This window comes from Erythranthe guttata, chromosome 6 (genome assembly GCF_056151865.1).
Source record: "Erythranthe guttata isolate IM_541 chromosome 6, IM_541, whole genome shotgun sequence".
Lineage (NCBI taxonomy): Eukaryota > Viridiplantae > Streptophyta > Magnoliopsida > Lamiales > Phrymaceae > Erythranthe > Erythranthe guttata.
In genome coordinates this window covers 7,846,857-7,862,969 of record NC_142538.1, presented here as the reverse complement: position 1 = coordinate 7,862,969, position 16,113 = coordinate 7,846,857, and the positions used below count along the sequence as shown (strand labels likewise).

The 16,113-nt window shown below is 41.6% G+C and overlaps 1 protein-coding gene across 1 annotated transcript; it reads left to right on the top strand.

The window, feature by feature from the left end:
• The first annotated feature begins 335 nt into the window (after positions 1 to 335).
• On the top strand, positions 336 to 1,592 carry LOC105960302 (uncharacterized). Its single transcript, XM_012984467.1, has one exon. It carries the CDS (start codon positions 336 to 338, stop codon positions 1,590 to 1,592), a length of 1,257 nt encoding a protein of 418 aa, XP_012839921.1.
• Positions 1,593 to 16,113: the final 14,521 nt, after the last annotated feature.

Below are 16,113 nucleotides of genomic sequence, written 5' to 3'. Positions count from 1 at the left end.
ATCAACGTCAACGCTCACCCCCACGGGGGAGCGCATCCCCACAGAGTCCCTCTCTTAAATGAAGGAGAAGGCGAGGTAAACAGCAGAGTATCCCGCCATCTACTAAACAATCCAATTGGTGAAAGAATGCCCGTCCCAATAAGACGCAGTCCTTTCACCATAGACATCCTCAACGAGGTATTACCTCAAGGAGTGAAGATCTCGGGATTACCTCAATTTGAAGGGACCACCGACCCACATGAACATATAGAGAAATTCAGCGCCATGGCGGATTTATATGCCAGACGGATGCTGCGATGTGCAAAATGTTCCGCACCACTCTCTCCAAGAGGGCAATGAATTGGTTCAACTCTCTACCGATAGGGTCGATTGACACCTTCGCTCGGTTGTCAACTCGGTTCACCAACCAATTCGCCATCAACAAGCAGTATGCCAAGACCCCAGCTCACCTTTTCTCTGTAGTACAGAGAGATAACGAAACGCTCCACAACTACATCAAGCATTTTGTAGAAGCCGTCCATGAAGTTCCCAGTGTAGGGCAAGACATGCTCTCCGGGATTATGCAACAGAACCTGAAGCCGGGTAGATTCAAAGAATCTATCGCCGGAAGGCCCCCAGGCAACCTAGAGGAGTTGCTGAACCGAGCCGAAAAATACGTTCGGATAGAGGAAGCCTCTACCCATGCTCCTCCTAAAAGGAAAAGGGAAGATGATCGTCAGGACAATAGGAGGCGGGATGATCGACGTCCACCACTTCCACCTCAAAGTCAACCCTCTTCCTCCTACAATAGATTCACTCCGCTAAACACTCGCCTCACTGAAATCCTTCACGTGATAGAACAAAAAGTTTTAGCAGAGCCTCCACGTCCTATGCAGCCAAATGCAAAGCGAGAAAAGTCGGATCGCTATTGTCGATTCCATAAGGAAAGAGGACATACTACGGAGGAATGTGCACAACTCAAAGTGGCGATTGAGAGGCTGATCAAGCAGGGCCACTTAGGCGAATACGTTGATAAGTCTCGAAATAAGCGCCGTGATGATCTTCCACGCCGAGATAACAATCGAGATCAACAACAACGACGAGAGGAGGGGGGTCATCGACGAGACCCAGATAACAATGATAACCAACCTACCCGGGGCATCATCTCCTTTATCTCCGGAGGACCGACAGGTGGCGATTCACAAAATGCAAGACGCACCCTCGCTCGATCAGCACGTATGAATCAAGAACGTGCTTCTCCATCCGCGCGTATCTATCAAATACGAAGACCTGATCATAGCATAGTCTTCAACTCCTCAGACCTTGAAGGCGCAGACGAAGATCATGTCGATGCGTTGGTAGTAACAACAACGGTGGCCAACTTCTTGGTTAAGAAGATATTAGTGGACGGTGGGAGCTCAGCTGACATTATGTACCTCCACGCTTTCAAGCAACTGGGCATAGATAATGCCCGGTTTAGTCCCATCTCCACGTCCCTGAAAGGATTCACAGGAGAGGGCAGTTTGTCCATGGGAGAAGTGGAGCTGCCCGTCTCTTTAGAGGAAGACCCTTGTCGAATCACCAAGCTAATCAAATTCATCGTCGTCGACTAGCCATCCCCCTACAACATCATCCTAGGGAGGCCAGCAATCCATACATTCAAATCAGTACCTTCCTCCTACCATCAGAAGTGGTAATTCCCTACTCCCTACGGAATGGGGGAAGTACTTGGGTATAACCAGATCTTACTTGCACCAGAAGATCAAGAGAGGGCTAGTTTCATCATTAACAAAGCAATCTATTGCTATCAAGTCATGCCCTTCTGCTTAAAAAACGCAGGAGCCACCTACCAGCGTCTAGTGAACACAATGTTCGCAGATCAGATCGGTAAATATATGGAAGTGTACATCGACGACATGCTCATCAAAAGTGTCAAGGTATCAGACCACTTAACCGATTTGGATCAATGTTTCATCATCTTACGAAGATATAAGATGAAACTCAACCCCCTCAAATGTTCGTTCGGAGTTCGGGGAGGTAAATTTTTGGGATATATGATCTCACAGCGGGGAATCGAAGCTAATCCTGCTAAAATCAAAGCGATCACCTCAATGGCTCCACCAACATCCATCAAGAAAGTCCAACAGCTTAATGGCTGTTTGGCATCTCTGAATAGGTTCATTTCTAGGTCAGCAGGCAAAGCTCTCCCCTTCTTAAAGATTTTAAGGAGAGGAAAAAAGTTCGAGTGGGATGAGGCATGTCAAAAAACCTTCACTGAGCTAAAAGTCATATCTCGCATCCCCACCCTTACTCACAAAACCTCAGCCCGGAGACACCCTCCTACTATACTTAGCTACCTCAGCCGATGCCATCAGCGCAGTCCTCATCCGAGATGTAGAAAAAGGTCACCAACCCATATACTACATAAGTCGCGCTCTTCAAGGAGCCGAGCAGCGCTATTCCAATATGGAGAAACTCGCCCTCGCCCTCATCAACGCAGCCCGGAGGCTTCGACCTTACTTCCAGTCACATCAAGTGGTAGTTCACACCAATTATTCGTTGAAACAAATACTAAGGAAACCCGAAACATTCGGGCGATTAGCAAAATGGGCGATAGAGCTAAGTGAATATGGAGTGGAATTCCAACCCCGCCTAGCTATCAAAGCGCAAGTATTGGCTGGCTTTCTAGTCGAAATGACCTTAGTAGAAGAAAGCACCTCTTTACCTACTTGGTCCGTCAGCGTCGATGAATCTTCCACTGCCACAGGAGGTGGAGTGGGCATCGTATCAACGAACCCCGACGGAGACGAATTCGAGTATGCTCAACGATTCGAATTCACAGCCTCGAAAAACGTCGCTGAATATGAAACACTGATAGCCGGAATCCGCCTCGCCCTAGCTGCCGGAGCCCGTAAGCTCCTAATCCAATGTGACTCTCAGCTCGTCGTCAACCAAGTACTCGGAGCTTACGAGGCTAAAGAAGACACCATGGCCAAATACTTAGCTCTCGCGCACACTCTCTAATCTAAATTCGAGAGCTACGAGATAAGACAAGTACCTCGCTCCAATAACATCCACGCTGACAAATTAGCTAGGCTTGGAAGTTCCATGGCTAGCATCGGAAGTCGGAAGGTGATGCTCCTCACCTCACCTCAGCCGGAGATAACTTCACCCACTGAAGTACAGTACACCGAGGAGGGTGAACCATGCTCGTTCACTCCAATCCTGAAGTATCTCAAGAAGGGAGAACTTCCAACGGATCCCACCGAAGCACGAAAGCTAAAAACGAGAGCCGCTCGCTTCGTCATATTGGGAGAAGAATTGTACAAACGAGGGTTCTCATTCCCCTATCTCAAGTGCCTTGACCCGACCACAGCGGATTACGTACTTAGAGAAGTACACGAAGGCATCTAAGGGAATCACTTGGGCGGGAGAACCTTAGCTCTCAAACTATTGAGGCAAGGCTACTATTGGCCAACGATGCATGAAGACGCGAAGAGATTAATCCGGAGGTGTAAGCCTTGCCAAGAGCATGCCAATATTCCTCACCTGCCAGCAGTATCAATGCAACCAATTGACAGCCCCATCCCTTTCGCCCAATTGGGAATGGATTTAGTTGGACCATTCCCGCCCGCCACAGGAGGACGTAAATACCTCATTGTAGCAGTGGACTACTTCACCAAATGGGTGGAGGCTGAACCCTTAGCACGCATCCGAGAAGAAGAAGTCATCCAATTTCTATGGAAAAACATCGTGTGTCGCTTTGGAATCCCACGTTCCATTATCTCAGATAATGGAACCCAATTTTGTGGTGACAAAGTAAAAAATTGGTGCCTCGGCTTGGACATCAAACAGTTCTTCAAATCGGTAGCAAATCCACAAGCTAACGGCCAGACAGAGGTTACAAATCGCACCATCCTCCAACACCTTAAGACAATGCTTGGAAGTGCCAAAGCGAAATGGGTGGAAGAATTGCCTAACGCCCTATGGGCTTATCGCACAACCCCACGCGCAGCAACCGGAGAGTCGCCTTTCGATCTAACTTTCGGCACAGAGGCTATAGCACCCGTTGAAATAGGTGAACCATCTTGGAGAATCACCAATTATGATGCAGCAGCTAATGAAGAAGCTATGCGAGGAAGCCTAGACCTTGTAGATGAGTTACGAGAAATCACATACATCCGGCAACAGATGTACAAATCACGCATGGCCAAGGCATATAACTCAAAGGTTCGTCCTCGGTCCTTTCAAGTTGGAGATTTAGTCCTCTGGAAAGCTGAAGCCTCTCACCCCATTGGTAAACTCGATCCAAAGTGGGAAGGACCATATAAAATCACAAAAGTGGTCAACACTGGAGCATATCGCCTCGAGAACACTGACGAGCACCCTATACCCAGAACATGGAATATAGGGAACCTCAAACGGTTCTACGCTTAAGGTATACATTCACCTTACTTCAGATCAGTTGGAGTCACCACCCATACCCCTCATATATGAAAGTCACTCACAAATTGTCACCCCTGCAGGCTCCGCGACCTTCCACGTCACTCGTCTTGTAAAGCTGTTTCTACATGGTTGGAAATTTTCTACTACATAACTAGGTGTGTTAACATCCTACCTAGACTGGGGGGCTAGCGAATTTATTTACATTTGCAATTCATAATCACATCTCACCATCTTATTACAGATTGAGAACCAATTACGAGGGGATGCATATTACTCAATCAATGGCACAAAGAGCGAGGACCCTCCATACCACATCGCCAAGGGTAACAATACTTCCACTAGAATACACCATACGCGCGTTCTTGAGTATTCGTACTAACGTGAAAAAATAAATCCACTAGCAGGCATGATCACATAGCAACTCACAGCAACTCACGAGTCGATTTTATATCTCGGAGTGCGAGAGAGAAAAAACAACCCCCGTAGTAGGGTACGTGAAAGTGCAACACACATCACCACAGCTTCAACTACTAAATCTTCAATACAAGTGTTTAAACAAATTTTTTTTTTATCAATTATACTTGACATGCATAGAGACGCCAAAAGAAGTCAATGTACCATCAGCACAGTGAAACGAACGAGTACAAGGAAGACGTGGAAGAAGAACAAGTGTAACACAATCACTTACAAAAAAATTTATCGACAAGTTATTTGTTTTACCAGTACTTAATTACCTTCGCCTTGCGTAGACCTATCGCATTAGCTAGTTATTCACATTCGCCTCACATAGGCTTGTATCAATGCACTTTTGCTACCATTGAATTAATCAAATTTATTTTTGCTTTACTCTTTGGGATGTTACATCTACACGAATCACCTATTACCATGAGTTCAATTCAATAACCTTACAAACACTTAGAGAGATTTAGATAATCCGTATAGCCTGGCCAGCTGGATTATCTAAGTCCCTTTAGCTGTTTCACGAGGTGCTACATTTAAAACGTGGCCATAGACAAATATATTTTAGACCCAAGTGGTCCAAACAAAGGGCACGACCCTTAACAAAAACCTTGGAAGACTGATCCCCTCCTCAAGTACATCGCATACAACGCTAAATGTTAATACGCACAAGCGACGCAAAAAAAAAAATCTTGACAATGTAAAAATAAATAACTAAGTATCAAAACTTCAAATGTCAAACAAGGAAGAAATTCAAACGAAACAGTAGTGGACATACCCATCTACATCAGCGATAAAAATAAATTAAGAAATCCATAGCAACAATGAATAAAAAATGGGAGTTTCACTATCCTAGCAAATAAATCTAAACTCCCCCACCACGGGCGGAAGACGCCCCTACAGTCGGGTCATCAGCAACCATGTCATCCACGAGTTCTGTGCCCGTCTCGTTGACATCTACCTCATCCTCATCTTCATCAGATATGCCGGCTTCCATCCCACGAATAACCTCCTCAGTGATACCACCCGCCTCGCGAAGATATTTGCGACAGGCACGAACTAAGGGCTTATAGACCACAACCAAAGCATGCTCCTCAATCATAGTAGCACACTCAACACTACCTCGGAAGCTGAGCTTGGTTTCCTCCACGATAGACTCCTTATAAGGAGCAGCACCTGACGTCGTGAGAAACCTCTTCCCCGTCACCTTCTCAACCTCATATTTCTCTTTCAGTTGGTCATAGCACACGTTCAACTTCTGAACATCATCTTTATACGCCTCCACATCACCTCGGGAAACATCGAGCTCCTCTGTCCTCTGAGCAAGCTATTTGGTCCGTTAAGCAAGATCGGATCGCGCTATCTCCAACTGGCTTAGAAGTTCGTCCTCACGCGCCTGACTTCGAGCCCTCTCCTCTTCCTTCCTAGCTTCCACATTCCCATTCTGCTCCATGAGATATCTCCAAGTCGCTACCAACTATACAAAAAAAAAATTATTAAATTCATATTCCATTCAAGAAAGAGAGGAATAAACATAAAACCTTGATTTAACATAGACAAGTACTCACCCGGCATATGTCCCCACCAGCCAACTCCAACATGTGAGAAGGACCCTTACCAAACATCCGAGCACGGTCATACTCCCGAACGAATCCCTCGGTACACAACATCGGTAGATCATGGTCCGACACATCCCAATACGACTCTTTTCCTTCACGGTTCACGCCAAAGGTAAACAACTGTTTCCCTGCCCCACCATGGAAAGCATAAGTCTCCTCTGGATCTACCCGTGGACGCTTAGGCACAGCCACATACTCGGTATCTACCCTCTTTCCCTTGCCAAGGTCTCTCGTAAGTGGACGCCCCTCCACTTCACCTGCACTGCTACGGTCATCTTCGATCACTCGAGGAGTTTCTACATGGGCCGTCTCACGAGGCAAACCACCCGAAGAACCTCCCAACGTAGAGGGAACCTTCTTCGATGCCTTCTTCGACGTCCCATTCGCCTTAGCTCGAAGTGCCGCGAAGGTGATACCCCCATCTACAAAAGCAAACAACCACATAAGAGACATGAGATATATACAACCAAAGAACTACATAAAAAAAAAAAAAGACCCAACAATTCATCAAAAGGATATACAGTGCTGACCCTTCGCCTTTGGTATCAAACACCTCGGATCAAACTCCACATCACACAATCCAGACTCTTCAATCCTCTTCGCCATATTGGCGGTAATCTTGAAACTCTCACACGTAGGTCTCCACACTAGAGGGACATCGAAAGAGGGGGCCCTCACATAAAAGAAAAGCGACTTCCATTCACCCAAGGATACCTTCACACTCTTCAAAAATTGATAGGGAACGCGAGGATGAAAACAAAAGAAAGGCCACTTATTGGGCCGATGTAACGTAAATAACGCCTTGAACAAACTCACAGTAATAGGCAAACCTACTCGAGACACTCTATGGTGAAACGCCTCGAACATCAGAACTGCAGAGGGAGTTAGCTGACTATACCCTATCTTGAATTCCTCGCAAATCTTCAACAAGGTCGGATGCGGAGTAATCTGAGATGTGCACGTCACATGCGCCAAGAATACCGTATGAAACCCATCGGGTGGCGAATACAACCGGTCGCCCTTCTGAGGCAACAACAACTCGATATTTCTAGGCGCTCCAACTAGACGACGAATAGACTGCAGATGCTCTTACGTCAGTTTACTATCAAAATTAACCAAGTCCAAATTAATTGACCTAAGTTTCTTTTGCCTCCTAGAATCAATCTCAACATCACCCGGCGGAATATCATCTTCCTCCTCCTCTTCGACCATCGGCTCAACTTCACTACTTGGCACCGCATGATCACTCGCCAAAGGTGCTTGATTCGAATCATCGCTATCACTCCCAAAATCCACGACTTGACGCCCATAACGACGTCTACTAGAATCCACTTCATCAACAGTAGGGTAAATATCAACATTATTACTCGCTTCTACATCGTCACTACAAGATTCAATGATTTCTCGTCGTCCAAACTCACCCCATTTAAAGCACCAAGTGCCTCGGCGATTCGCCCATCGATTTCACCCGACCCAGCCCGAAAACGGCCTTCAAACGCGCCCTTACCCGCGCGCGTCCCCCCAAGAGGGGCTGCCTCACGCGCGCGCGCGTCACAAGCCGCAACAGGGCCACGTGCCCCCAATCCAGTCGAACACGCGCCATCACGCGCCCCGGGATAGGGCAGCGCGCGCGCGTCACCTCGGCACAGCCCCTTAGATGCACGCGCGCATCGCTCGGGAGGCGCGCCAACCACCCGGCAGTCAACGTCCACGCGCGCGCGTCCTTCGATCTCCGTACCCGAGACGCGCGCGCGTCTAACGATCTCTGCGCCCGACGCGCCTGCTACACTGAACCTCCTCTCCTCGGATGCCGTGCGAGCCTCCAGCTCAGCGGCTTCAAGGGGCTCAGCCGCCTTCTCGAGGCGCGCGCCCTCACTCAGATTAACCACTCGGCTCGAGCCTATCCCCCCAGCCGAGACCCCTCTTTTCTTCTCACATCGTGCACTGCCTACTGCGGATTCAATTTCCGCACCCAATACTAGTACCTTCTCGCGTTCCATACCCACGGAACCAAAAGTTTTCCCGCCCCCTCCAACCGGATCTCAAAGTTTAATACGCAAAGATTTCGACTTACCCGGGTTCGACATGATAAAAAAATTTTATCCGGACAAACAACCAATGAAAAACCAAAAAATAAAAATTTCTACTCTACCACAAAAAAAATTTCAAGAGAAGAAATAGCACAGAAGAAGACCTAAAGTTAAAAATACATACCCATATTTATTACCCAAGAGTTGAAGTTTAAATCTTTCCACCGCAAAAGGAGTCTATTTATGTGGCCCTGGTATATAATTGAAAACCCTTAAATATATACCTCGCTGCCAAATAATTTGATTATCCCTTATTTAATTGAGGAGATCAATTCAACGCCAACGGAAACTATTCAATCCACGACACAGTTAACTCTCGACACGAGCCGGATTCCTCTACACAAGTCTCCCGTCTCGACTCGAGCGTTGGGGGGCTTAATGATATACCTAATTGGGCCGGCCCAATGGGCCCACAAGTTTATCTAATAATTTGGCCCACTACACGAAAACCCAAGCACCTTCAAAGTAAGGTTTGGGCCCAACACAGTAAGCTCAACCCAATCAACGACATATAAATAGATGTTTTACTCATTTTGTTAAGGTACGTTCTATTCATTCACAATCAAGCTAGAGTATTATTCTCTCTACCATATCCACTATTCGTATATCTGACTTGAGCGTCGGAGGGGTTTCCGCAGGATCAACCCCCGACTTAGTTCACGTGTGCTCATTCCGCAGGGACCTCAGGATCATTAAGTTGACAAGCAACTGATCCGCTTTGCTCTCTCAGCTCGTTTTTTACAATACCCTAGGTGATCTACATTTTAGCATCATCATATATGAACAAGATTAATAAGGAAATAATCGAGGAGCACGTATCTCCCGCTATACATATTTTACTCTTTCTAATACTCTTGCTAATACATGTTGAATTACAAGTACAAACTCAAGACCTATTTATACGAGTCTAGACATATGTAATACATGTATCATATTAAATATATTCATCATGAATCCTATATATACATGTATCTAAGTGTTCATGTATTAGCTTATTCATGTATCCTATACATTGTACATGCATTTGGATAATCTAGAAAGTACATTAATATTTCAACACTCCTCCTTAATGTGCTTTCTTCTTCAGCTCAATATTCTTCGAATTTGCAGTCTTCTTCTTCTTCTTCTTCAGGAAATTGACCAGCAAAAAAAAAAAAAATCGTTTTCTTCGGAGTAATTTTCTTGGTGTTTTGTTTCTTTTAATCGACAATACTTCTCCACTTGTCCAAACCTTTTTTCTTTGTTGTACATTGGGGGTTGCCTTTGTAGTTGCAATCCTTCTCCAAGTGTTTTGACTTGCAAATACTACATGGGAGATATTTGTGTTTTTACTACTTCTCATGGAAGTTTCTTCGCTCTTTCTACTCAATCATTGCTCAAAGTTTTTATCGGCAAAGATGGGAAAGATGATGAGGGATTCCGGAACATGCCATTGAAATCTCCTTCTTTGATTCAACGAAGGATTTCGGAACTTGCCATGCAATCTCTTTCTTGATTTGATTTGGGATACGTATTCCCTTTGGATTTTTTTATTTAATCTTCCATCAATTGAATGCGTGACCAACTGATTCAATGATTTTTTTTTTTAAGTTTGGAAAGGAATTGCATTCCTTTTCTTTTTTTTGCTCGGATTTGTTTTTTCTTTTTTTTTTTTTTTTGTTTATGCCCGAGTTGATTATGATCAAACGGGCTCTGATACCATGTTGGATATATTTTGCGGAAGTATATGAACAAGAGCAACAAGGAAATAATCGAGGAGCATGTATCTCCCGCTTCATATTTCACTCTTGCTACATGTTAAATCACAAGTACAAACTCAAGACCTATTTATACTAGTCTAGGCATATGTAATACATGCATCATATTAAATATATTCATCATGAATCCTATATATACATGTATCTAAATATTCATGCATTTGCATATTCACGTATCCTATACATTGTACATGCATTTCGATAATCTAGAAAGTACATTAATATTTCAACACTCCTCTTCAATGTGCTTTCTTCTTCAGCTCAAGATTCTTCGAATTTGCAGTATTCTTCTTCTTCTTCAGGAAATTAACTAGCAAAATACAAAAACTTTTCGTTTTCTTCGGAGTAATTTTCTTGGTGTTTTGTTTTTTTTAATCGACAATACTTCTCCAAATGTCCAAATCCTTTTTTGTTTTTGTTTGTACATTGGGGTTGCCTTTGTAGTTGCAATCCTTCTCCAAGTCTTTTGACTTGCAAATACTACATGGGGGATATTTTTGTTTTACTATTCCTGATGGAAGTTTCTTCGCTCTTTCTACTCAATCCTTGCTCAAAGTTTTTACCGGCAAAGATAGGAAAGATGATGAGGGATTCCGGAACATGCCATTGAAATCTTCTTCTTTGATTCAACGAGGGATTTTGGAACTTGCCATGAAATCTCCTTCTTGGTTTGATTTGGGATACGTATTCCCTTTGGGTTTTTTCTTTAATCTTCAATCAATTGAATGCGTGATCAACTGATTCAACGATTTTTTTTTTAAGTTTTGAAAAGATTTTCATTCCTTTTCTTTCTTTTTTTTCTCTGATTTTTTTTCTTTTTTTTTTTTGTTAACGCCCCAGTCGATTATGATCAACCGGGCTCTGATACCATGTTGGATATATTTTGAGGAAGTATATGAAAAAGATTAATAAGGAAATAATCGAGTAGCACATATCTCCAGCTTCATATTTTACTCTTCATAATATATGTTGAATTACAAGTACAAACTCAAGACCTATTTAAACTAGTCTAGGCATATGTAATACATGCATCATATTAAATATATTCATCATGAATCCTATATATACATGTATCTAAGTATTCATGTATTTGCCTATTCATCTATCCTATACATTGTACATGCATTTGGATAATCTAGAAAGTACATTAATATTTCAACATTTTGGTGGTGTACGTATTGATGTGTGTAACAGAATTAAACTATGTGTGGCAAATGTGTAATTTTTTTATCTTTTACGATATGTAGGTTGGTGTGTATAGGTGTGCCTGTATCATGTATGATCGTCCTAAATTTTACAAATGCAGCAAATATGGTGTTGATTTTATCAATTGATAGAACACAGTTTATTTCAGAAATACATGTGCCCTTCGATTTTGTCAGTTGGTTTCAATAGATAACAGCTAATTTAGAGCTAATCTCAATGCTAAATATCAAAATTTAATTATCAAATATTTATTTGACATTTGAGATAATATTTTTATATTGATTAAAGTTCATCTATTACAATCATGGTTATTAAACTAATTATCAATTGAAAGTTTATGGGTGATTTTATTTGTAATTGCCACATGTCAACTTGTGATTAGAAATTTAGATAGTTACATTTTTTATAACTCAATTTTCAACACGTATATTTACATGCCAAGAATTGAATTATCAAAATAGAACCTTCATTTGATAACCCATTGGAGTTAAAAAAAATTCTATTTTTTAGTGTGGAAATGGTGGTTAATACTTAATAGTTTGAAACATGGTATTCAACTATTAGCCGATAAAAAAAATTTAGTTCGGCACTTTGCACTTTAAAGAGATACTAGTAGAAGGACAAATATGCCCCCCCATTGACCTCGAGGTGAAAGTTGGAACGAAATTTCTAATTTCCGCCGGTTTCGATCCGAAAACTTCTGACTATGGGACAACTTTTTTCATTCTAATTCAATAATTACGATTTCCAATATTTTTTGATTTTTTTAAATTGGAATTGGAATTATATAAAAAGTGTTTGGAATTTGGAATTTCTAATTTCCGAACAGATTTACTTTCCCAAATAATTCTAAAAAATCCGATTTTTTTTCCAAAAAATATGCCAATAATATCTTATTTATTTTACTTTGTGTTAATTAAATGTTATATTTACATATTTTTACTTCATGCTCCATGTTGGAGAGCCAAAGTGGTTTCTTTCATATTTTTCACTTTTATTATTTGGAGAGGGTTTAGAATTTATATTGTATTTGAAAATAGGTGTCTACAAACAAAAGAAAATAGATGTTTAGTGCAATTGGACTCATTATAATTATATAGTTATCATGAGTTGTTTTAGTTTTATGATGTTATGAAAGTATGTGTCTTTAAATATTCATGAAAGTTTAAAAAATGTTAATACTCATGATTTCCGAAACTGAAATGATTTGTGCAGGCACATATTAAACAGTCAGGCACATTTTTTACCATTCTTCAAAAAACAAAAAGTGAAAAAAATCAAAAACTCTCTTAACCTTTCGATTTTCTTTCACAAGCCCGTGCAAATCGTCAACAGATCGGAGGTAATTTTTACGTTTTTACGATCCTCTTGTTATGTAGATTACGAATCCGAAAAAAAAAACGAAAAAAATCGGACTTTGGCCTGCTCGTGTGAATTTACACGAGCGCATCCACTGCGCTCGTGTTAATCCACACGAGCAGGCCCGGATATTTTTTTTTTTAATTGCTCGTGTAAAAACACACGAGCGGTTGAAAAGGGCTCGTGTGATTTCACACGAACGCTTTTCAACCGCTCGCGTGTTTTTACACGAGCATTTTAATTTTTTTTTTTTTTTTTTTTTTTTTTTTGAATTATAAGATGCTCGTGCAAAAACATGCGAGCATTTCAACAGTGCTCGTGTGAAATCAGACGAGCACTGTTGAAATGCTCGCATGTTTTTGCACGAGCACAACAATTTAATTTTTTTTTTTTCATTTCATTATTTAAATGCTTTTTTTTATTATATGAAATATTAATAAAGTGCTTATTTTCAATTGTAGATGGCAGGAGGCCGGGGGAAAAGTCTTATGAGTCAAGTTGCCGGTAAAGGCAAGAGCATAATGAAAGCCTTGAGCGGGAAGGGGAACAATCCGGAAGATCCGGATCGCATTGGAGACCGAGATGTCCTTGCTTCCGCCCGTAGAAGAAAGCAGTTAGCTCGAGAAGCAGCGTTACAACGGGAAGAAGAGAGACTGAGACGAGAAGCTGTTGCAGCTGGAGCCGGACCCTATGGACCTACACGCGACCTCCAGCTAGCTCGTAGTACATTGCCACATGCCGACGACGATGATTACCACAACAACAATCCCGATAATGTGGATACTGACGAGGAGACGGAGGAAGATGATGAGCCAGATGTATATCAGGGTCGTAGAGGTGGTCGTGCCTTACCCTTTCCGCAGCTGCCTGGTCCGGCGTAATTGGAGGGTCCGCGCGAGGGAGGGCCACAAAATTACGAGTTTATGCGATGGTTCAAGTCGCATATAGCGATGTACATTTGGGAAGGATATGTAAGTTTTCTGTCAACACGTGCTTTACATAATTCTTATATTATTCATTTTTTTTAGCTAACAATACATGCAATATTTTTCAGGAGCGCCGTGAAACTACACGGTGCGAGTCGAGGAGCAAAGCACTCGAGGACTACAGCGGCCCGCAGGATAACACGATGATTGCGAGGCTGGAGGCAACATGTCTTTACCACTTACGAGACTGTTTTTTGAAGAGGATGAACAAGAACCTCACTGTTTTCTGAAGAGGATGAACAAGAACCTCATGCTAGCTTTCGTAGAGAGGTGGCAGCCGGAGACGAACAATTTCCACATGCCATGGGGCGAGAGGACGATCACGCTCCACGATGTCGCTTTCATCCTGACGTTGCGGCTGGACGGACTGCCAGTGTCTGAAATTCGCCCGGTAGAAGAGTGCTCACAGAGTCTTGCATCTCTATTGGGTGTCGGTCTGATGGACACCAATGAGATGTTTCGAAACAAGGGAGTTGGTTGGGTTAAGGTGAGAGATCAGTTGACCCTTCCCTCCACCACATACGAGAAGAAGATGAAGGGCTACTTGATGTTTCTGCTTGGGTATGTTTTGTTTGTAGACAAAACAGCGTGTAACATGAAGCCGTGGTGGATCCATTTTACCAACGATCTCGATAATTTCGGCAAGTATTCGTGGGCTTCGGCATGCTTAGCAAACATGTACCGCCAATTGGGTATTGCCACCCGCGCTGGGATGAACAGTCTCTGGGGATGTGTTATTCTCCTTCTAGTACGTGTACCTTTATTAGTAATTATTTATTTATTTAAACTTCGATGTAGGTAATATCAACAACGTTTCATTGGTTTTTGTTTGCAGTGCTGGATCTTTGAGTATTTCCCATGCTTTCGACCACCTCTTTCCCGTTCATATGTCGAGTTTGAGTATTTCCCCTGCTTTCGACCACCTCTTTCCGAAAATCCACACTATCCATAGCTATTGGAATTGGAATTAATGAATTTATAGATTCCGAAAATTTTGAAATTGGAATAAGTTTTGTGCTTCCAAACAAAATTGGCAATTTTCCGAAAATGTGAATTCTGAATCGTTTAAACAACAATATTACTGTGATTGACAGTAATATTAACTATATTACTGTTAAACACAGTAAAATTAACTAAACTACAGTTTAACACAAGAATATTACTATATTAATCTCTAGCACAGTAATATTAACACAACAAAACTCATTATTATTGTGTAATAGAGTCATATTACTATGTTGATCGTTCAACAAATGTAAACATAATAAAAAACCAAAAGAATTAATATTACTGTGAGTGACAGTAATATTACTATAACAACAATAATATTACCGTCAACCACAATAATATTACAATTATAGGCAGTAATATTATTACGTTACTCCGTGAATAACTCAAACAAAAAAAAAATCCAAACAAAATAATAATATTGATGTGGTTGACAGCAATATTACTATAACAACAGTAATATTACCGTCAACCACAGTAATATTATTGTGTTTACAGTAATATTACAATAATAGACAGTAATATTATTACGTTACTCCGTGAATAACTCAAACAAAACAAAAAAACCCAAAAAAATAATAATATTGATGTTGTTGACAATAATATTATTGTGTTTACAGTTATTTTACCGTCAACGACAGTAATATAATTACGTTGACTTGTCAACAAATCAAACAAAATAAAAAAAAAGAACGGAAAATTAAAAATAATAATATTAATTTAATTTACTCTCAACGGCAGAACAAATTACATAAATGTATTGTCAACTGCAGTACAATTACGTTAATTAATTGTCAGTGATAGTATTATTACGTTAATTTACTGTAGTGACAGCACAATTATGGTCAACGTTTAGCGGCGGACGTACAAAAAAAACTTATAAAGACACTAAAAAAAGTCAACGTCGGAGACCGCCGGTCAACGCCGGAAACCGGAGAAAAAAAAAAAAAATCAACGCCGAAGACCGGCGTTGACCGCTTGTCAATGCCTGAAACCGGCAAAAAATCCGGAAGAAATAAAAAAGAAGAAAACCGAAAAGTCAACGCCGGAATCCGGCGGCAAAAAAATTTTTTGTTGAAAAAAAAAGTCAAAATTAGATTTTTGTGATCAAAATTGATTTTTTGTGGACAAAATTGATTAAGTTAGGGTTACAATTAAGAATTTGGTATAAAGGGTTGGGGGTAATATTCGCATATACATGAAT